Here is a 24131-nt window from a genome sequence, read left to right as displayed (position 1 = left end):
ATTAGATGCATGCCAGTTTAAATTTGCTCTATGGGAAGTTATTTTAACAAAATAATTTTGGATTCACACCAGCAACTTGCAAGTATTCCCTCATCACCCAAGCCTTACGTGTAATTTCTGTTGTTTGTTTATAAAACAGCATCCTCTCCACCACCTATTTGCAGATCACAGAGAAAAGACCCTTTTTACAGTACTTGCTAAAAACAACAACAACAAAAAAGGCAAACAAGTTAAAAAAATTTTCTCTCAGTTTCTAACTGAACTGAGCATACTTGTGGTAATGTGCTGGCATCCATTACCATTGAAATTCTAACTACAGAAACTGTTTTGCCATTTGCTATTTTACCTCTAGAGGAATCTATCCTGCTGTCAACACTACAGTGGTCAAGCTCCCATTTATTTCAACAGGAGCTAGGTGGCAGAGATACCACAACAGCCATAAATGGATCTGGTGTCTTTTAAATTAAGTGGTTACAAAAAGCCTAGACATCTGCCTACATCTTTTACTTGCTGGCCTCCCACCTTGCTCCCCTCCAAACACAGTGTTGCAGCTGATAAGTTTTTTATTTTCTGTGAAAATTAGTAAGATTTTGAAAAGACTCAGTACTACCAATATACAGATAAATAACTATCATTACATTAGCTGAAACTTTTTGTTACTTCTGATTAGAAAGACATTACGGCAAAGCAGGAACAAACTTGTAACTTAAACTTAGGGCTAGAAAGAACTGGCATAAACATCAGTTTTACACATCAATTTGTCTTCTTGGTTTTCAGCCTGTCATGCAGCTTTCTGTTGTCAACATAAGTTTCCACATGATAAGTAGAGCTTTAAAGGATCGCATTTTGTTGGTAGCAGATGCATTTTAAAAAAAAAAAAATCAAAAAGCACCAAACCAGAAATGACAAGAAAGCCTTTATTCACAGATCTGAATTAAGGAACATTTCCATATTGTGTTCCAAAAGAGACAGACAATACAAACAAAGTCAAAGAAAATGCCCAAGTTTAGCATATTTTAGGCTTCCTTAGGAAATCAGAAGTGTCAATTACTTACGCTGTGGATGTAAGGAAGCTTCTGATTAAGTTAACTAGCTAGCATCAACAACAACGTGCTACCTCTCTCATCCACTTTCATGACAGACTGACCTAATGCAAGCGCTTAAAGTTTAAGAGTCAGTACTACAAGGACAAGTCCCGGACCCACGTGTTTCCACGGCCCATTCATTTTTTCCAGGCTCCAACATACAAATGAAATGCTAATGATTCACAGTCCCACATGTGGCTCAGACACAAGGTCCTCTACCTCCTGTTTGGGAAAGGGGTCTCCAAAGGCAAATTTTTGCCTGGAACTCAACCAGTTCTGGAGAGCAAATGGACTGTGAGACCAAGCACAGCCTGATCGCCTGACAAATTTACTGCAAGGTAGTAGTCTGCTACAGCAAAAATTTAAAATGCTTTATAATAACCTTACGAATCTTCTTATATGACCTTGGGGAAATCACTTATTCTCCATGCCTTAATTTCTCATTTTGAAAAGAAGCATTGAAAATAACAATATTATCTTAGAGTTGTCAAGGGGGAAAAGCAAGAAATAGCTGAGGCAATGTGACTGCCCCAGCAAGATATATCATGGGAAAAATCCACAAATAAAGACTCGGTGCAAACACAGCAGCCTTGTACTCCGAACACCTGAGGGCAACCATAACAACTCCAACCAAGGGCGTATGGATTCAGATTCACAGGCTCAACTGTCTGCTCTGCTTGGGGACAACATAAGCCTCTTACTTCCCAGAGAAATGCTAAGGGAAAAAATAAAAAGGAGTACTTGTGAAGTGCAATAACCTCAGCCTCTAATGACAAATAAACAGGGACTGGAGCTTGCATGTGCAATCCCAGCCCCTGGGATGAAGAGTGATTCCCATTTCTTCACCTTCCATTGTGTAAGGATGTTTTAAATATGAGGTTTAAGCTAGGAAAAAGGCTGAGAGCTAAACTATCAGAGAAATGTGTTTATCTGATAGTGAAGAAACTCACCCAAGAGTCTGATTTTAATTCTCTGCTTGAGAAGATTTATCTGAGCCTCAGTCTACTTCATCCCACCAAACGCCATAGTCCCTGTGCTACAAGGAGAAAAAAGGGCTGACACCACCACCACCACTAGTAGGCTTGCTAATCAAGCCTTTAATTTCCTTTCAGTTATATTTGTCTGAATCGAAACCTTATGCATCAAGTAAAAATAAAACAGTTTGTGCTTTTGTTTGAGTAAGAAAAGATGGAAAAATCCTAAATTCAATTCCATTCAAAACAATTATTTTCTTTGGCAGTTGAATCAAAAGAACCCGCCAATTATTCATATGTATTCTAGTAAGATTATTTTATCCATGTCCTCACCAGCATACAGTTTCCTCCTATGGCAGGTATAATACACATCATGAAAGTTTATCAGTTCACAAAAAAAAATTAGATTTCTTTGCTTATTCTCTGCTGCAACATTTTTTTTCTTGCCAGTCTAAACAAAAAACCCAAACAAGAAACCACACTCCAAAGCCGCTTTCAAACAAAAACTCTACAAGAAAACACTCACAATTTCATTCTGTAATTCCTCATTTTATTCTACTGTAGCTTCCCTCTTCTTCCTTACTGTGCACATGCTGACTGTAAGGTGCTATGCTAACCTAAGTCATATTTTGTGCTTGTCAAAATACATCACCCACAAATTTTTGATTAAATGAGAGGGAGTGGTTGCTCACCTGCTTCTCAGCAACCTGTTTGACAAGCTGATGAGAAGGCAAGAGCTCAAGAACACTAGAAACCCACTGGAATCTTGTGGCTCTGTCATCTGGGCTAGGACTCTGCTTCAGGAGCAGGCCACATTGCCAAGTTCCTCAAATCCAGGGCTCCAGAGCTGGCTTCTCTGAATCCAGGCCCTGGGGCGAAGCCAGGTGCAGAACAGCCATTCCTCTTTGCACAGAATTTTTGAATGTAGATAAACCAGAACTGCATAAAGACTTTGAAATTTCTCTCTCCTCTATGAAATGATTATTTTCAACTGCTCAGTCACAGCCCAGATACGCCACTGGCCTATGACTTAGTCCTTCATGATAAACAATCACAAACAAAATACTGGCATTGCATATCCCAGTGCGTTTTCCGTCAAGCAAAATTGACTTGTCTAAATTAGGTACAGTAAGGCATGAATAATGTAATAAACTTTCATACACCTTGCAAAAAATAAAGCAACATGGGTTTCAAAACCACACGTATACAATGCCATTAAATCTTTACTACACAGTAGAGAAGCTGCATCCATTTTGTGAACAAACACATGGGGACGCATAAGCAAGGCTTACCATAGTTCTGCCATACGCAGGTCGGGGTGATGCTTTTTAAATATTGTTACACAGAAACATCTTTATGAGGATTTAATTGAACCTGTATTCCACTAATTCTCTTTCACATCTAGTGTTAATTTGAGGAGATTAAAGTAACACAAAGTCTTTTTATCCTCAGTGATGGAATTATGAATTGATATACTAACTGCTATACAGAGTATTTCCTAGCCTAGAAGGAAAAAAATGCCAAGCAGCAGCTACTCAGTTTGAGATAGAGATATAATTTATCTGTAGACCTGCCATTAATATGTAGTAGAAATAAACCTATTCCATAATAGGGGACATAAGTGGATGAACACTGACCTAAGATGCTGCTACAATTCTGGGGAATAGGGGAAGGGAAGAAGCAGCAACTTTAGCATGTGGAATCACTTGTCTGGAAGCTAAATAGATTAGTTTGAAACTTTTCACACACTTGGTTAAGGCATTAAGAACACAAACACTATGTATGGATAAGATAATGTGAGTGACTTGACTTAATAAAGCTGATATTTCACTTGTACTGAGTTCACTTGACAAACATTTGGCTAGAGCTGCTAAACGAGGTGCACAAGCTCTACTCAGTACAAGAATCTAACTGTACTGTGCATATGTAACTTAACACTGCTATTGCTAAATTCTAATTTAAAGAATTGTTCAAATCATCCTGGACACAGAGTGAGATCAATCACACACCACCAATGCTCTCTTAGTAAAGGAGTTCACAAGTGTGTTCTTGACTGTGCTTAAATAGTTATGAAAGTGAGATAAATTCATTGCAGCTATTTTGTTTCTCCTGCCCTACCTCAAGTTTGCAACCAAGTGAAGAAATGAAAGAAATAAAGCATCTTCACATACCCGTTATCATTTCCCCTCCATGATGGCCAGATTTCAAAAATCCAAACACAGTTTTGGATTGATGGGCACAATCCACACAAGCCTGTACAGCCTGCTGAAGTACCACATTGACAGGACCTGGACCAAAGTGATCTGGAAGCTGCTGAACCTTCTTCTTGTCCAAGTGAGGCCCAGAATTTCCATGCTTGTTGACATAAACACACACTGAAAAAGAACAAGCCACATTTACTGCTGAGGAACTAAGACATGTTTCCAAGTTAGAACTGCAAAATGACTTTTTAGTTTTAATCTTGAGGAAAAGATGTGCTGGTCAACTCAAGAAGCTGAACATGCATATGTACTTCCCAAGCATGCAAAAAGTGCTCTGTCTTCTATGAAGGTTCTCCTGCCTGAGTCCTAAACCCACTTCTTTCTGGTATCTAAAGCCCTTCTCTACCCCACTAATGTAAAAAAGCTGTCATAATCTGTACTTATCTTTTATTTTGACTAATCTCTGTTAATACATTAGTTCCAATAAAGAATTACGGGCAGATACTCTAAATACTTGATTATAAAAAGCTGGCCTTACCAAGTTACTGCCCTAATTTTTCTCCTATTTGAGAAGCTGCAACATAGACAACCCTACGGTATATACCTACCACTGATGCTCATTCTGAGGCACAGCATTAGCATGTGCATGTATAATTGTCCTGTGTGCATGTACAATGGCTACTGAAGCTCTGTACCTTCAGAAGGCCAAAAGCACTCATGTATGATTTCCACACTGCAACTTGGCCTTACCTGCTAAATAAAATAAACATACTTCTCTAGAAACACTGTAAGATGGTTTAAAGCTTAGCACAAAACAATCAAATAGGACTTTTGAAATTATTTTTTACAGAGACTATGCAGAACTATCTTTCAAAAGGAACAGCAAGGCAGAAAAACATGGGGAAAAGCCATAGCTAAAGATTTTTTTTTCTTTTTAGCCTTCTCTGTCACATGACCAGGAATGTACCCAAGACATTATTACAGCTTAATGAAAAAATGTGCCTCTGTGGTGATAAAGCAGACAATCTAAGCATTCTGTTATACAAGAGACTGCCATATTTTCTGAACTGTAGTATTATTTGGGCTTAGTTAAAAACCTGGATTTTTAAAAACTAAGTACTTCTGTAAGCGTTTTAACAATCTTCTTTCTTCACACATATCTGCTCACTCTCTGATGTTTGCAAATTGCAGGAAACCTATTTGTACAAATAGTCAAAGACACAAATCAGTAAAAACAGTTTTCATGGCATCTTCTGTTTGGGCTCAACAACAATTGCCTCCTGAAAGGTTTATTTTCCTAGGAGAAACATACATATTTTACCCTCATCCATGGCTGAAGTTGGGGGTGAGAAGAGTCTGACAATTTCTACTGTAAAAACAGTTTGTAAATATAAAAAATCATCCCAAACAAAATTATAATAATATATGGAGTTTTCAGAAAGTTCTGAGATTTCAGCTGACAACATACAAATAGTTTCACTGTAGGGTTACAAGTTCCTCAACAAGTTAGTTCATTAACTAGCTCACTTCTCTTTTGTCAACTCTTTTCAAGAGTTCATTATATTTCAAAAACAAGCAAACATAAGAAGTAGGAGGAATGTATCTCCTCTGCCTTTCCTTAAAATCTGAGTTGTTTCTTTTAATGTAACGCTATATAGAGATAAAATCTCCATTTTTTATCTTACAGTACAGCCTGAATGATATCAGAATATCATATGGGTTTTTAACTAAATCTATTCCCGTTTCATACATTAAGGAGTGAGACAGATATGAAAGAACTGTACAGTTTCCTTTTTCAGACAGGAATAGTCTGCCAGGTCTAGCAGATCTATCAAAAGACCCTGTGCTCCAGTACTTCTTACTATAACGCAGGAATCAACTTTAGCTCTGCAAAGTAACACTGGCACCTACAAATAAATGTAAAAAATAAGATAGCTGGATAATGTTTTACAGCAATAAGTTTGCAGCATATTTTCCATAAAATGACACTACTAGTTTCCTTGAAATGAAACCCATTTCACACTAAAAATGTAATTAATTTTTTTTCTTTGTCTTTTACCTGTGGATATAACTGCTGCAGTTGCACCAGACAAACCAATTCTGTCTTTAAGTACCTGCGTAGTGCCACTTTCCCCCTCAGGAGAAGAATGAGGAGAAGGTGACGCAGAAGTCAGTTGTTCCGGCAATATTTTTTTCTGTTTAGAGAAAAAAAAAAAAGTAAAATTGTTTAATGTTTTTTAAGGAGTCTGCAAAACTTTTCTGCTACCAGTTACCATCTTAATGAATACGTGCAGTTCCTTATTACAAAAATACTACACACAGTAGAGAAGGTAAAGTCCAGGAAAGGAAGACCAGAAACAGTCAGTTTGCATTTACAGCTACTTAAGTAAGGCAGTGGAAGACAAATGACTTCAAAAGGAATCCATCTCTATCTGAAAAGTGGGAAAAGAATAAGCTTTACATACTAATTCATGACCCTTCTAAATTTTGGGAAGCACAGAAGAGGTGTTTTGGATTATTTTCCTGTCCACATCCTTCCAATCACCTGAGTTTATCACAACTCAAATCAGATCGTTGGGCTGTGTATATATTCCCATATAAAACTTGAGTCACATTTAGCTGTCAGCTTTACAGTTGTTCTGGTTTTGTTTAGTGAGGGGGGGCCTAAGGTGGTAGCTTTTGTAGGAAACTGCTAGAGTTGCTCCCCTTTGTTCAGTGGACTCGGCCGGGCCCAGGGCGGACCCGCTGCTGGCCAAGGCCAAGCCAATTGGTAGCAGAATGTCCTGTGATAACACCTCTGCGATAACTATATATGTGTGCAATAACGAAGATGTGAAGCAGCTGAGCCGGGGGCAGAGAGGGGGAGGCGCGAGCCTTGTGGGCCTTGCAGGCCTCACCCTCTGGCCTCCCACCAGGCGGCTGAGTGGGCCCAACTCAGCCCAGCCCGGCTGCAAGAAGTGGAGAGGAGATGGGAAGTGAATAAGATGTAAAAAGGATACTGAGAGGCCTGTTGTGAGGAACGGCTGCAGACACCAAGGTCAGTGAAGAAGGAGGAGGAGTAATGCGGCTCCTGGCCAAGATTCCCCTGCAGCCTGTGGTGATGACCATGATGAGGCAGGTTGTCCCCCTGCAGCCCATGGAGGTCCATGGAGGAGCAGAGATTCACCCGCAGCCCATGGAGGACCCCACGCCAGAGCAGGTGGAGGCCTGAAGGAGGCTGTGGCCCGTGGAGGGCCCGCTGGGGCAGCTGTTCTGGAAGGACTGCACCCCGTGGAAGAGATGACCCACACAGGAGCAGTTTCACAAATGACTGGCCCGTGGGAGGGACCCCACGATGGAGCAGGGGAGGAATGTTGTGAGGAGTTCTTCCCCCGACGATGAAGCAGCTGCGTAAAACAACACATTATGGACTGACCGTAACACCCATTCCCTCTTCCCCCCTGTGCCGCTTGTGGGGGGAGAAGGTAGTAGAGGTAATGTTAAGCCTGGGAAGAGGGAGGGGTGGGGGGAGGTTATCTTGTTCCCTGTCTCATTCTCCTGCTAGTTTTAGAAATAAATGAATAGCTTTCCCCAAGTCGAGTCTGTTTTGCCCATAACGGTAACTTTAAGGATTTCTCCCCATCCTTATCTCAAACCTCGAGCGGTTTTCCTTATATCATCTCCCCCTATTCTCTCGGAGGGTGGGGGAGTGAGAGAGACTGCATAGTCTGGTCCCGATTGGGACTAGATGTAAAGCTCAGCTGCTTTACATCATCTTTTTTTTTTTTTTTTTCCTGTTTTTCCCTTCTTAAATACGTTATCGCAGAGGCGTTATGATGGGACATTCTGCTACCAATTGCCTTGGCCTTGGCCAGCAGCAGGTCTGCCCTAGGCCCAGCCAAGTCCACTAAACAAAGGGAAGAGATTTCTAGCAGTTTCCTACAGAAGCTACCACCTTAGGCCCCCCCCTTACTAAACAAAACCAGAACACTTACCTACCAAAAAAGTTAGGAATATAACAGACTACCCAAGATCTTGACACTGCTGAAGGCAGCAGAGACCTGGCTTCTCATGTGGTAAGGATGTACTGCTAAATTCGGTCTATAGCGAACTGAAAATTCAGTCAGGTTGCTAAGGGAGGCTAAGCCCTCTTGCATTAGCAGTATTCATCCTTTGCACATTTAGAAGTAGCATATTTTCCAAATAAGATATTAAAAATTGTGTAGAAAGCAATCAAAATATACGCTTTCCTAAGAATAGCAATGCTTAACTTCTTCACACCTATAAAGGATAAATTAACTTTCTTCTGAAATTCAAGGCACATTAAAGAAAATTTCTGTCTCCCTTACAATTCAGAGAAGATAGGTTTGGCTGGAGAAACTACCTGACAGCATGGACCTGTGTGGAATTGCCATGAACATAAGGAATATACTGCCAAGGCTTGGCATTGCATTGTGAATGAGATGGGGTGGTTCAGGTCAGACACTGAATCAAGTAGTGACGTATTACTTGTCAGGAATTGCCTACATATCTTAACAACGGGTGACAGAAAGGTCTCTCTCCATCCTTAATACAGAGAACAAAAATGCACTTGGGAAGTTGAGCTTTTGATCCGAAGCCTGACATTCCTGAAGGCTGCTCTGGAGCAGGGACTCTTCAGGGGCCCAGTTGTCTGTCACCACACTGCAAAACATGCGTGGTCAAGTTGAGGGGAAAGAGGAGGAAATGGGAGAAATGTAGGCATGAAAACAAAATACAAACACTAAACTGTAAGATACAGGAACTATCTGTCGTCTACACTGACACATAAGCGTGGTGAGGCTAGTCGGCCATTTCCTAGCTTCTCCTTCAAAAGGAGGAAAAAGTATGCGTTTTGGAAATACAGCATGTTATGCTTGCTCAGCTGAGGCATTTTGCAATGCCAAACTGATAAGCAGCAAAAACTGCGACCCCAAAGCCATGTTTCCAGAGGCAGGCCATGTTTCCAGCAGGGCCCAGCACATTTGCTTGCTGAGGGTGTCACCAGCTGGCCCCTGCCAACTGGGAGAGCACACCAGCTCCCTTTGCCTGCAGAGAGCTCTGCTCACAGTCTGGCACCACATGGCCACCTTCACAGGCTTTACCCTAACACTTAAACACTCTCTTCCTGTGGGGTCGAATTTAGGGCTCTGATCCACACTCAGACCAAGGCACTTCCTCAAGAAATTCTGGAAGAAGTTCTTCACATTGTTATGCAAAGTGTACTTTTTAAAATAATGAAAGAGATGTAAAGAAATTTCTGCTTCATTATGACAGAGTAAAATGATACAGTGCAAACTGGGGAAGACAAAACAGAAAACGCCACACGCATCACAAACCGCCACAGAGAAGCTTACAAAACTTCTTTTTAGAAGAGAAAAATGACGCAACAGCTCAACATTGCTAACTGTACAATAAAAGTTAGTACCTGCACAATGATAAACATTGCCCTTTTAAGTTTGTTATGCTGGACAGAACGTCAAACAACTCTATGGTATATCAGGCATAGACCAATCTCCCTAAATAGACAGGTTTTGAACTACCACACAGCCAGCCTGCACTTGAAGCACAATTACTTTGCCTGAAAAGCTGGAGGGTTTAGGTTTTTTTTTTTCCCGATCAGCCTTAAAAAAACCAAAACAAACAAAAAAACCCCAACAACCACAAGAAGCACTTTCAAATCTCTAGGCACATACGACTTGTATTACATTTGCATGTCTATCGTGCGGTACACAGGCCGTATGGCACTCCATGTCAGATACACCCTGTCTGTGCAGAACTCCCACCAAGCCATTTCCTTACTTCACCCTTCTGCTAACAGGTGTAACAGCCCAAAGAAGTGCTTACACACATGTATAACATCTTGGCAATTTAACCACATACCAAAGCAGTAACAACCTTCTGTGGATTCTCAAAAGGAGCTCATTTTAAAAATTTTTAATACAAAAGTTAATGTAGTAAAACTCCCAGGTTAGATATATCAAATTCTGCAAAGCCTAACTCTTCGTTGCCTCGTCCCACAGAGGAAATCAGGAGTTTGTAGAGGTACCTCAGATTCACTGCCTCAAGACAGGAAGTGTCAAGCAGTAACCCCCATTCCCCACGCAAATCCCCCCAAGTACCTCACACAGATCAGGTGCCAAATGCAGAGCTTCAAGCAGATGCTTTTAGACACCCAGTGTTTAGAGAACAGAAGCCCCCTTTGAGGGCGAGATGCTTCCAACTCTTCTTTCAAAGGATACACAAAGCCTCTCAATTTCTTTTTCATGAGACACAGAGGACAAAACTCAGATTAAAACACACATCCTGCCATATCTGAGTACATCCTTAAGATATAAAAGTCCTGTGTTCAATGCCCTCCTTTAAGCCCCTCAGATTTATGGAAAACATCCTGTTCACCACCTGAATGTGGATGGAAGCACCCTTGTCCTCTTCAATCTGTGTCTCTGTGCACTTTTATACACCAAGCAAGAGAAACCTGGAGATCAGTTGCATCAGTAGCCTACCAGTTTGGATGCCTGACTAGAAGGGGCAAGCAGCAGAGGAGACAATGCTCAGCTTTCTATTTCCAGTCCCCAGAATAATTTCTTACATTGTGATCACCACTTCAGCAAAGTGCCCACTTCCAGTTTTGTGCTAGAGCCTTCTAGCTATGCTCTAATAATGTTACTTCACTAGCACTTTACATCGATCAGCACAATCACTGAAAGAAGAAGCTCCTGTGTCATTACTCCACCCCTTCCCACACATTACCAGCAATAGATCCCATAGCCTACAGTGATCCAGACTTGAGAAAAAACCCAAAACATCAACTTTTTGAAACTTGGGGTGAGGGGACAAAAAAAAAAAAAAAAAGAAAAAAAAAAACCAGAAAAAACAATACTCCTCGCTCCCCCAGTGGTGCTAATGCAAAGGAGAGACAGACACAAACTCTCTGGGAAAAGAGATTGCAGGATTGCTACTCCTCTTTGACAGCCTGCAGTGGGTAAGCAAGCCTCTGAAAATAGATCAAACTTCCACGGCAATTCAAGACTCGTCTAAATCTGCCCTGCTGTGATCCTATCCTTCCTTGCAGCAGCACTTGTGCTTTTTTGGGGTGGAGCAGATAAAGAAGGGAGTAAGGAGGGATGCTGCATTAGTTGTCTACCAGTTTAGCTCCCTGAACTAGCTCACTCCTGGATCGTTTATCCACCAGTGCTGGTGTCATGCGGGAGTGGGAAGTAGAGGTTACAGCAATGCCAATTTGTACCTGGTCAAACAGCTCCGCTCCAGAAGAGCTGCAGCTGGAGGCAGCTGCCAACAGTCCAGAGAGAAAGGCACTGCATCTTTCAGATCACAGCAGAATTAGGCCCAAACCTGGAGAAATGTATTGCTTGGAAAGAAGTTCCTGCTTCATGCTAGTTCCTCCAGGATTAGGGGGTATCTAAGAGACTCATTTGGCAAATCCAGCCATATGCTTCAGATGCCTAAATTTTGCAACAAAACCCTCACTGTTCCTAATCCTTTGTTTCTAAATGCAAACCAAAAGAAAACAAAAAAGCAAACTGTATGGTTCAGCAACAAAATAATCCGGACTAAAAAACCTAAAAGCTTCCCAATTCTTGAAATTTTACTGGAAATGGCTATTCCAGAAAAGTATTTTTCAACATCAAAAACTCATTCATAAATAAATTAGTAATCTTGTTCTGGAATAAAATAATCCACAGAAGTTTATATTGAAATATTCCAGAACAGCTATTCTAGACTTTTTTCTTGTAACGAATTGCTGAAAACAGTAAAGCCCTGAAGGCTGAAGAGAAGACAGAAAATTAAATAATAATTTAAAAAAAAAAAGTCTCACTACAAAATTTTGCAATATATAGTAAAGTAGTAGATAAGGACTAACCTTTTTTCCAGGTTTTAAACTTTTTTTCCTTGTTTTAAGATTTTCAGTATGAGAGGTGCTTTTTGTCAGGGGAATATTTTTAGGAGACCTGCCCTTCTTGGGAACTGCAGACTGTCCAGGGGGTTTGCCCCGACCCGGTTTCCTGCTCCGTTGCGCTGGTACTGGAGCAGATTTCTGTGGAGACTGCATTGAACGCCGGGTCACTTTGGAAGGGGAAGATTGGATTTTTGCACTGCTCTTTGTAATGGAAACTGAGGAAAAACAAAAACAAAAGGGAAGGGGGGGAAAACCTCAAAATGAACGATGGAAAACAACTTTTCTAACAAAGGCTTAAAAAAAAAAGAAAATAAAAAAGTAGTGCACAATTTACATTGTAAAATAAATATGCTTGGATATTTTGAACGTAAGTGGTTGGCATGAAACTATATAACTTCATTAAAGACTAAGAGAGAACCCTTTATACTCATTATTTTAGAGGGACTTTTCTAAGAGAAAAACATTCAAATAAAAATAAAAGAATTAATCCACTCACCTTATAAATGCTGCTCATAATTTTCATTACAATGTAATATTTATAAAGGGCCATTCCTCAATAAGGCCTTCAAAATACTTCACAAGTTATACAGCCCATAATATATCCATTCTCCTCTAAGAGCAGTTTCCACAATTACAAGACATGCCAACTACTTCTAGGGAGCTACAAACCAATTCCGAGCAATGAAGAAAATAATCCCACTGAAGAGGAAAAACTAATGATAGGTAAAGTATCATTAACGAGCATAACTACAGCCAGATTTTCCTACCTGGAGCCATCCAGACTTAGAATTTTATTTGGAAGATGGACTTCCAAAACTCAAAGTATCATGTTTATATGTTTTTAACACTGAAGTGGTCCTCTGTTGAGTCTCCCATCCCAATACAAAATTGATCCAATACATATATGATGTGGCTGTATTATAACTTGGTGTGAAGCTGCAAGATGTAATCAGATTTCATTGAACAAAACTTCCTAGTTAGCAATCTTTTCCACCCAACTCACTCTTCTTATTTTATTTTAACAATTTCTTACACAATGGACTGATAAAAACATAAGAAGGATGCCAAACAGAACCTACGGATAAGGACATATTCTCAATGAAAAGATGTACTGTACCATGCTACAGCAGCACCTGTGGCCAACAAAAAGCAACTACTAAATCCAGAAGTCCAATTAAATATTCTGTTTTGTTGGCCTGATTGCTGGCAGGTAGACAGACAGAGAAGTTGCAGAAGAGGTAAGTAGAAGATGAAAATGGGAGATTTTGTGACATCAAACCACCCTCGTTGCGAGAGGTGTGAGAAAGAAACACACAACATATCTGAAATAATTTGAAGATTTTATACTAAAATTAGATGGCTTTCTAGTATCACACTGCCCCTACAACAGACTTTCGCATCTCACTGATGATGAAATTCCCATGATTCACCCTAACCTTAAATACTATGAACTTAATGTGACGCAACTTAGAAAGTACTGCAAGTTAGGGTTCAAGAGATATTTGGCTGGGTCAGTCACCAGTGCCTGATCCAAAGCACTACCGCAGACTGAAAGTGGAGCATAGTGGGCTGCTAATAGTTAATTTCCTGGCATTTTGCGAATTTGGAATATTTCTTCTCCTAAAATATTAGTATGTTAAGGCTTTCTGGTAAGCAAATACAACATAAAATAAATTTCAAAGATACATTTGAAATGAGATCTTGAGAAAAGAACATACTTAAAGATGGAGTAAGAGTTTTCATGTCTAGCTCTGTGAGTGATATTCACCTTAACAGTCCAGCACCTAGCTTTACAACTGTTACTTTAACTCTGAATTTTTATTGAGTTAACTGTTATTAAGAATTTGCAATAGAAAATGTCAAAGTAAGATGAAACAGACACTGCAAACAGACTTCTTAGAAAACACAAGTACTACTGACACACATTTTTAAAGCTGTAGGAGCATTTACATACATTGCTATTTGTCTGATTCGGTTACTAATCCAATATTCCTAAATGGCAGCTCAGAAAAAAATCTCCTCATTATGGCTGGTTGCAATCATAATATATCAAATACATAAATGATAGGTATCTGAGAAGAATCACCTTCTGGATGTGCAAAGTGAACACTTTCCTTTTATTTATGTATGCCAAAACTTATCTTCATATGCAATGACAGCTTAAAATAAGATGAACAGAATTTTAACCAAATGCTGGCACAGCGTTACTCTCATGTCTCAGAATTGCTGAATGACAACTCGCATTAAGCTGTATGTCTGGAAAGCAAAACAGTATCAACCGCATGCTGTACAACACAGTACTACGCTGTATCCTGCTCACACCAATGTAAAATGCAGCTGTTTTTATTTATTTATGCCAACACAACTATGCATCTAACAAAACAATCATGAACTTGTAAAGAAATGTTGTTTCACAAATTCTTTGTGCCTCCGCCTATGCTGAAATCTAGCAACTGCATTTCTGTTATCGCACAGTAAAGACACATCTAAGGTTAAATACACAGCTAACTGCAGTGTCAACAGGTTCTAGGAGCAAGGTATGAGTTTCAGGACACTGGGTGATCCCTACTCCCTTCCACAAGGACATTTACCAGACAAAGAGTAACAATGCAAACAGCTCCAACCACTTCAGGCTGCCCTCTTGAAACACACACATCAAGAACCCTCATCTCAGCATCTTCCTACCTGTACACTCCAGAGGACCAAATATTAGCAGCATTAACCATTAAGGGGCGGGGGGGTCAGGTCCCATTTGGTATTTTTCCTTCGGCCTAGGGCTGAAACTGCTTTTTTTTCAATAGGCAGGACTGCAACAAAGCCCATGCTGCCTGGGCAGCCTCCCAGAGATAGCAGCAAATGAGGAGGCTGCTATTTGCATTTGTTGATTTAAGAGAGGATGGGGGGGGAGTGCAAGGGAGTGGGAGACTGCTAAAGTAATTCCCATATTGTCTGCAGGCTGTATTGACAGTGATCATCAGTCACCTGCTCATACTTCCTTCACCCCGGCCTTCAGAGGGAGACCAAAGGTTGCACTGGGTCACAGGAGCTGGAGGGAAATGAAAAGACATGCAAAATCGAGCTGCCAACCCGCTGCATCTGGAGACAGAGTTATCCCCACTAGGCCACATGTTCCAAAAACTAAGACGTTTTAATAGTCTCATGAGAACTTGTTAAAATATAACGATGAAGAGAATAGAGAGGAAAAATGCCAAGCTCTGCTTGCAATTACTGCAGTATTTAGCTGAGATATTTACAACCAAAAAAGCACATTTGCCTTTTCAGGATACTGCTTTGCATCACAAAGGCCTTCTCATTTGCACAAACAAAATCAAGCATTTGTGTCGTGCTGCTCTTCAGAAATATCCATTGCTCCAGTTTCAGGAGTGGGCATTCCTTCCCAAGTCTCTTATTTACCCCCCCCCCCCCCCCCCCAAAACTGTACTGGCATCCTCAATAACTGAGGAGTAGGGATCACACTATACAGACATACTTTACTAGAGTAATGCTAGCAACTAAGCAGCGTTTCCAAAGTTCACAAAGCTCTAGTTACATGGTCATGTTAGGGAGGGCTGTAGGTGACTACCTTCACGTAACACACAAACAGCTTTCATACATTACTGCTCATTCAAAACATTCTTGTTTTTCTCCCCTCAAACCATTCTGTGAGAATTCAACACCTATAAACTCTGTATCCAATGAATGTAAGCAAAACTCCAAATCCAGTATCTTGGAACTCGGAGCTTAAAGATCCATTGGCACAATTCGGTCCTCACTGGCACAATTCCGTCCTCATTCTCACAAGCAGTTCCACTGGAGTCAACAGAGCTCATTTGCATGAGAAGGACATGAAAGATTAGACTTCAGAGGAGGGCCAAATTCTGCTTGTAGAAGCAGAAAAACTGCCCAGACACAGGCAGGACTGCAAAATTTGTCCAGAGAATGTTATCCTCAAGATCTCTTGCCAGAACAAGTCAGATACTTAAGACAACTGTGAAATCTGAAGCCACTGAAACCTACAGCGCTTGGGAAGGAGATGGGACAGATGACAGCTCAGAAGCCTGAACTGTCATGCAATTCTAATTAGTAAAATTCCCTCAAATAATCCACAGTGATGGTTTATCTCCATGGTTTTATGGAAAGCAAGGGGGAAAAAAAAGCTTCAGATTTGTAATATTTAAACATTAGAAATCTACCATTCACTTAGTGTCTCAGAGCAGCAATTACAAGACAAGATTTTTAAAAGTTGTAGTGAAATTACATAAAGCAAGGAGGGGGCCCATTTTGCGGTACATTCTGTGAAGGCAGCATTGTTACCCTAGGTGAAGGTGCCAATTAGGACAATTAAAACAGTAACACAGTGTTTAAACCAGCACTTCCTTCAAGACAGAAATGACTCTATTTGTACTGCAGTATTGTTCCTATGCCCCCACTGAGAGGCAAGCCAAATGTTCTTCTGAGAACATAAAAACCTGGCCCTTTTCTTATCTACAGACAAAAAAAAAAAAATGAGGCAAAGAGATTTAGCAGCTTAGCCTATACCCTAAATCCATTTGAGCATTCCACAGCAGAAGTAATGGAAACATACATCCTGAGTTCTAGCCCGGGATTTTAACTATAAAATTAACCTTCTTTAATACAGTAAGTTATTATCATGATAGTTTTGACAACTGGCAAAGGAGGTGGAAAAGATTAGCAATTTTTCAAAACAGCTTACTGTCAAGGATTATAAAAATTTATGTCCTTATGTCTCAATTGAACAAGCAAGCCATACAAAAGCATAAGCATCTGTAACACATGCCATCTCTTTCTCGTTGTGTTTGGATTGCTTCTGGTTAAGAGGTAGCTGCGAGAAACTAATTGGTATGTTGCTACGATACAAAATCACTTCTAAGTCATCATTTTGCTACCTAAAAAGCAACACCGCACTTGAAACTTCAACACCCACCTTGGCAAGACATGGACACCATAGGTTGCAATTTTCTTCTTTCTAGTTTCTGCTAACAATATGACTAAAGGAAAAAAAGTCATCTCTTGCTATCTTCTGTGACAAGTCCTAGCCTTCCTTTCACAGCCCTGGAAGGTGAAATAGAAGGCTCCAAACATTCTAAGACAAAACTGGAGAAAAAGAAAGGCACCTTCGGTCCTTCACCCCCAACCCCAGTTTCCCACATTTTCAAGAGCTAGGCAAGCCAGCACCTACAGAATAGACCTGTGAAAGTATTAATTAAGCTCCATCAAAACCCACTGCTAACCAAACTAACACGCATCACTTCCAGAAAAACAATTTTTAATAGCCCAGCTGAGGCAGGGGGGATGTACAGGAGTGTGGGGTACAAGCAAAACAAAACAAAACAAAAAAAGACTTCTGGAAAGATCTCTCCACTTAATCTTGAGAAACCAAAACTGTGAAAAGCCAGCTTCTAGTCTCACCCTTCAACAAAGCACTGCCATTGCAACCACACTAGCAAAAAAAACCCAAACCAAAACAAAAAACACAACCACAACAACAAAATAAAAACCCAAACTGCATTTTGTTGATAAGCTGAGAAGGAAGAGAGCAAGTAAATACCCAATAAACTATCAAAGTGGCACAAACTTGAGTTACATGAAGACAGGTTAAGTGTGCTGATGATGAACCTGTCAATAAGCCTGGCAAAGCCTTGCTCTACGAACTGGATAAGAGTTTTAACGTCCTGATTCTTCACCCCATCATTACTGATTCTGCCCAGTTTTTGCCATTATTTTTCCCCAAATAGCATCAGCGGGATGAAAGGTGGGCCCAAAATGAAACAATAAAATGCAACAAGCTTCAGGGGAAGAAAAAGGAAATGCAGAATGGGGTTAGTACAATACCACCATTTGTTTTGTCTCAATATCTGAATGATAACACTGATATTCTTAACATAGCTTCTATGTACTGACACAGATTTGGAAAAAAATCCACTCAATCCCATCCAACACAACCACTGTTGACATCAGCATCCACAAGATCTGAACAACAGCAAATTTAAAAAATACTTTCCATGTAACAGTCAAAAATACATGTGTTTGACTACTTCCAATTTAAAAGAAAATTACAACTACCTTATAAATAAATATGGTAAGATAATGAGGAAATCAGACTTCCAGTAAGGTCATAGCTTTGGGAAAGGCAAAAGCTTTATTTTTTCTTAAGTGACTACTGCCTTGTAGCAGCACCATCCACGCCTTGCTGCAAGATGCCAAGAAACATTAATACCAAATAAAAAAAGCTTAACATGTGAGAGAATGTGGCAAATCAGATTTTAGCCTGAAGCACTGAGGAGTTTTTCATGTACAATTCTGAAGACAGCATAAATCTGCTTACTGTATGTGCCTGATTTAACTACTGTGACCTGCTCATGAAAAGAAGCTGGCTGCACCGAAAGAAAAATGAAACCTCTAGTAGTATGAACTCGTACCATTTCAATATTTCTTTCTTTCTTTAATGAAACTTAAGAATCACCATGCTTATCTGATTATTTTTTTTTTGGCTACTTGAAACAACACAGAGTCTTTTCACAGATCTAACCGTAGCTCTGTAAAGTTTCAACACTTCCTTTGTTTCATCTGCAAGCATTATAGAGTAGCACTTAAGTTTATATTGATGTTGCATGTTTGTGTACAACTCAGCTGAAAATACAGCTATTTTGACACAATTTCATTACCAATAACAGAAAAGTGCATCTCCAGTAGCTAACTTGGAAAAATCGGCACAAAGCATTGAGAACATACCTGAAAATCAAACAAAACTAAATGAAGAAATCATAAATCAGACAAATAAGATACTTTTTAATCTCTGCTTGAGCCTGTACTACACATTGCTGCAGACAGCTTTTGAAGGAGATCTTTAACATCACAGGCTGATTAGTGTAATGAAAGAAAATTGCTCTCACTGTCAATAAATGCACTGAATTGGGAGAAAAACAATGAAGTGACACTCGATGTGGAAGGGGAGGGGACCGGGGAAGGAAGAAAGGGAAATAAGGATAAAAGCTACAATGCATCACTGTTTTTATTTAGATTACTACATTATCTTCCTTTGTTCACCCAAATTCTCTCCTGTAGAGTGCAGAGAGCAGTTCCTCCTTCATGAGTTCTTGCATAACATTTATCCATCAAAGATCTAGCTCTGTAAGACAACGGGGATCAGGGATATACAGAAACCGATCCCTCTCCAGATGCTGTTCACACCTAAACGATAGATACCACTTCATGCTGAAATCAATCTTTGCAGGTGAAACTACTTATTTCCCACACGGCTTGTGCCCAGTTGTTCTTTTGTTTTCTCTTTTGCAGAACAGGTTTTATTTCTATTATAAATAAAAAGGTGGATTGCAAAACTGCCATTTACACGTAACAACTAAACAGTAAAATGAATTTATATAGAAACAGCAAATTGAAACTGCTCTGACAATCTCCAGTCATCTGCTGTCTACTTCAATTATAAGCCTTAGATACAACTAGCTACGGTGCAATACAAGAATATTCTAAGGCCTAGTAACAGCTTTCTATTATCCAATTGAGTAACATAAAAATTACTATCTGTGGTGGTTAAATAAAAAAGCATAATATATTTGGCCTAGAAAAAGAGTTAATAGAAAAACATTCCAAAGGTACCAAACTTAGAAAAGCCTTTCTAAAGCATATCAAAAGCAGAAGTTACATGGACCCAAGAGATAATCAAATTTCAGAATGAGCAAACATAGAAGATAATACTAAAGCAACAAGACTGAATGGGTTTTTTTGCATTCATATTCACTCCAAGGAAGCTCACCACATCAGTTCCCATATTAGAACTCCTCTTCACGGGAATTTGAAACACGTTCCCTGAGACTGAAGCACCAGTAGTAAAGGTCAGGAAATGGAGACAAAACAACAGTAGAGAGTTGGCAGGACACACAGCACTTAGGAGTTTTAAGGAAACGAAAAGATGAAAAGTCCAACCTACTGACAGTGCTGTGCAAGTTTGTCCTTAAAATAGCCTCAAGTTCAGAGACTTAAAGGTGGTTAACGCAATGCCAACATTCTAGCCAGCAAGGTATGGACAAGGCACCTGATGTTTGTAGAATTGTAGAATCATAGAAGAGTTTGGGTTAGAAGGGACCTTTAAAGGTCATCCAACCCCTCTGCAAGGAGCAGGGACATCTTCAACCAGATCAGGTTGCTCAGAGCCCCATCCAACCTGGCCTTGAATGTTTCCAGGGATGGGGCATCCACCACCTCTCTGGGCAACCTGTTCCAGCGTTCCACCACCCTCATTGTAAAAAATTTCTTCTTTATGTCCAGTCTGAATCTACTCCCCTCTAGTTTAAAACCGTTACCCCTTGTCCTATGACAACAGGCCCTGCTAAAGAGTTTCTCCTCATCTTTCTTATAGGCCCTCTTTAGGTACTGGAAGGCCACAATAAGATCTCCCTGCAGCCTTCTCTTCTCCAGGCTTAACAACTCCAACTCTCTCAGCCTGTTCTCATAGGAGAGGTGCTCCAGCTCTCTCATCATGTTCGTGGATTCCTCTGTCACTTCCCTCAACCTGCTGGCCACGCTCCTCTTGATGCAGCCCAGGATGCGGTTGGCCTTCTGGGCCGCAAGCGAGCATTGCCGGCTCATGTTGAGCTTCTCATCCACCAGCACTCCCAAGTCCTTCTCCTCAGGGCTGCTCTCAATCCATTCTCCACCCAGCCTGTATTTGTGCCTGGGATTGCCATGACCCAGGTGCAGGACCTTGCACTTGGCCTGGTTGAACTTCATGAGGTTGGCACGGGCCCAGCTCTCCAGCCTGTCAAGGTCCCTCTGGACGGCATCCCTTCCCTCCAGCGTGCTGGCTGCACCACACAGCTTGGTGTCGTTGACAAACTTGCTGAGGGTGCACTCGATCCCACTGTCCATGTTGCTGAGAAAGATGTTAAACAGGGCTGGGCCCAATACTGACCACTTATCACCAGTCTCCACTTGGACATCAAGCCATTGACCACAATTCTTTTTGAGTGCAACTATCTAGCAAATTCCTTTTTCACAGAGTGGTCCACCTGTCAAACTCATCTCTCTCCAGTTTAGAGACAAGGATGTCATGTGGGACAGTGTCAAATGCTTTGCATAAGTCCAGGCAGATGATGTGAGTTAGTTATCCCTTGTCCACCAATGCTGGAACACCATCACAGAACGCCACCAAACTGGTCAGGCCTGGTGATAACTGGGCAGTTATCTACCCTTAGTGAAGCTGGGTTGGCTGTCACCAATCACCTCCTTATTTTCCATGTGCCTTAGCATAGTTTCCAGAAGAATCTGCTCCATGACCTTGCCAGGCACAGTGGTGAGAATGACAGAAGGAATAGAAAACAAAGGAGAATGCCACAATGCCACTAAGCCTTAAATACCTTGTGCATTTCTAGTTCTAGTGGCTCAAAAATCACACAGCTGAATTGGAAATAGTACGGAAGACCCAGGGTGATCACAGGAATTAAAGCTGATCTCATAACAAGGAAAACGAAACAGACTAGGATTTTATAAGTATGGAACATAGGTAGCGGAGGGAAGCTAGAATACAGGTCTACAAAATTGTGATGGATATGAAGATGGCAATTACGGAATGACTAGTTACTGTCTCTTCCTGTAAAAGTACTGGAAGTACAAGAAGCTATTTCAGTACAAGAACACAAGGACAACAAATGAAACTACCAGCCAGAAAAAGGGTATCTCCTTTTCCACAGGATATACATTCAAGCGCAGAAGTCCTTACTACAGGATGTTGTAGTTGCTAAAAGTTCAGATGGCTCCAAAATATAATTGAACCAAATAGAGCAAGCTCCTCCAGGACGTACTTAGTATAAAACCATTATTCGGGGCTTGGAAAATGCTGGGTTGTAGACAGCTAGATACTAGAAAAACTTCTGCAAACCTCTCTCCTATGTGCTTATGCTTTACTTCAGACATCTGCTTTTAGCCACTGCTGAAAGAGCAGATGGTCCTTCAGATGGATCCAGCATAGACACTATCATGCCAACTTCTTTCACCAGCTATAGTTCACACCAATGTTCCTGAGCGACAAGTCATCTCTAAAAGCACTTAAGTGACCAAGAGAATCTACTGCATCCTTGGGCCAGCAATATTAACCTTGGGCCAGTAGGCAAAGCCAACATCAAGCACTGTTGTCAAACTATACATAACATAAATGACTACTGTCAGAGATAATTCTAAGGAAGCAAACTACAATATTAGCTAAGCACAGCTTCTGACAGTATAAATACTGAATGCTACATTTCAAACCACTGTATGTATACCCTGACACCCAGCCGGGTCCACCTAAGTCACATTTTCTGATAAGTACCAAAGACAAAACATCAACACAAAGATAAAGGCCTGAATGTTAAGAACAGCTCATCCAAAACAATTTTTCACCTTGTATTAATTGTGTCTTAGTTCTCGAGTTTATCTTTCCAAAACCAATGCAAGTTACAGAAGGTGAGGCTATAAAGACTAAATATACCACGTGATCTGTTCTGAATAAATCCACCCACACCTAAGAAGCCTGTGTTTAAACTGTTCTTAAAAACTTCCCATGATAGAGGTCCTACGTTCTCTTTGGGCATCCTAAATGGCTAAGACGGTAAACAGTTGAAATAAAATCTTCCCTAATTTTCATATTGTCTCCCTTACTGCACTTAATCTCTTTCAAAGGGCTAAATTAGACCCTAAAATATAAGTCTCATGGCAGGAAATTGTCCTAGGTATGGATGAAATTTACAGTAACATCTATTGCTTTCCTATTTAGGTTGCAGGATATTGATTTTTCTTGGTCACTAAAATCTGGAGGGTGTGGGAGTGTCAGTCCTTTAACTAGTGATTTAACATATGTAAATGCTTTCAGAAAAAGTAGTTGCAAAAATTAAGAATACTTCCCATTATATTCAGTCTGAAACTTAAGCCACAGTCAGTCAATTATTTTCACTTTCTAATGTGGTAATTCAAGGCAGAACTACTAAACTAACCTGCAGGAAAAGGTCCAGGACAGAATAATACTATAATATTTCAAGTGAATCCTCACAATATAGTATCTGTCATACTTTCTTCCTTAACAGGAGTAGTCAATGTTAATGTGACTTAATGAAGAATCTTGACAATATTATCATATTTCTGAATTGAAATGACTTGATTACACTCTCCTTGAAGCTATTATTTACATCTTAATAAAGGACTATCATTACAGTTCTTTAATGGCTCAAAAGGGATCAAATAACAGTGAAAAACATAACCTGAGAGCAGAAAATATTTCATCTAGCTATGTAAATTTGACAAGTGTGTATAACATGCACAAATAGCACATTAAAAATAAGCACATTAAGAAAAACTGAAAGAAGAAATTCTTTATGCTCAGAATGGGGGAGAAAAGGAGCACACACAATTTTAATAAAACTGTAGTTAACTTTGGTCTCACTTTAAGAATTAAAAATAACTAAATCCCCAGTCTGCACCTCCCTGCCCCCAGTTTCTATCACATGTCCAAAATTCTCAGTTTTGACTACAAGTCTGTAAGAACTTTGCTTCAGGTTTTATTAATGCCTAAAGCGTAGTTGTTTTTCATAAAAAAAACCAACAGAACCCATAAAAATACCCAGGTTGGTATTTCAAGTCTTCAACAAATTTGAACATACTCAAAAGTTTTGTTAGTTTTATTACCTGAACAACTGGAATACGTAAACAACTTTACTAGCTAATTGTTAAACAATTTGATCTCTATGAAGCACTAATTGGGCAAGAAAAATTCTGCACATATTATCTCAAAATATTGCTGGTTTTCCAGCACTGAAACTGGAGTAGACTAAACAATTTAATAACACTTCTTTCCAGAAGATGCAATTGGACTCAGCAATCTCAACTGTCACAAAAATATCTTCTAAAAATTTTATGCCACTTACTTACACAGCCCTTTTGTATA

General features: G+C 40.1%; 1 protein-coding gene across 1 annotated transcript in view; it reads right to left on the bottom strand.

The window, feature by feature from the left end:
* Window positions 1-24131, bottom strand: part of SCML2 (Scm polycomb group protein like 2) — a 78820-nt gene that overhangs the window by 11700 nt on the left and 42989 nt on the right. The window contains exons 8-10 of the mRNA XM_086767568.1: window positions 12143-12393; window positions 6320-6455; window positions 4231-4434 (exon numbers count right to left, since the gene is read on the bottom strand). Coding sequence (XP_086623694.1) covers window positions 4231-4434; window positions 6320-6455; window positions 12143-12393 — 591 coding nt within the window. The remainder of the gene's footprint in view (window positions 1-4230; window positions 4435-6319; window positions 6456-12142; window positions 12394-24131) is intronic.

Source organism: Chlamydotis macqueenii, chromosome 1, assembly GCF_036417535.1.
Source record: "Chlamydotis macqueenii isolate bChlMac1 chromosome 1, bChlMac1.mat, whole genome shotgun sequence".
Taxonomy (NCBI): domain Eukaryota; kingdom Metazoa; phylum Chordata; class Aves; order Otidiformes; family Otididae; genus Chlamydotis; species Chlamydotis macqueenii.
Note: the sequence above shows the minus strand (reverse complement) of the source record. Positions and strands in the feature narration are given on the sequence as shown.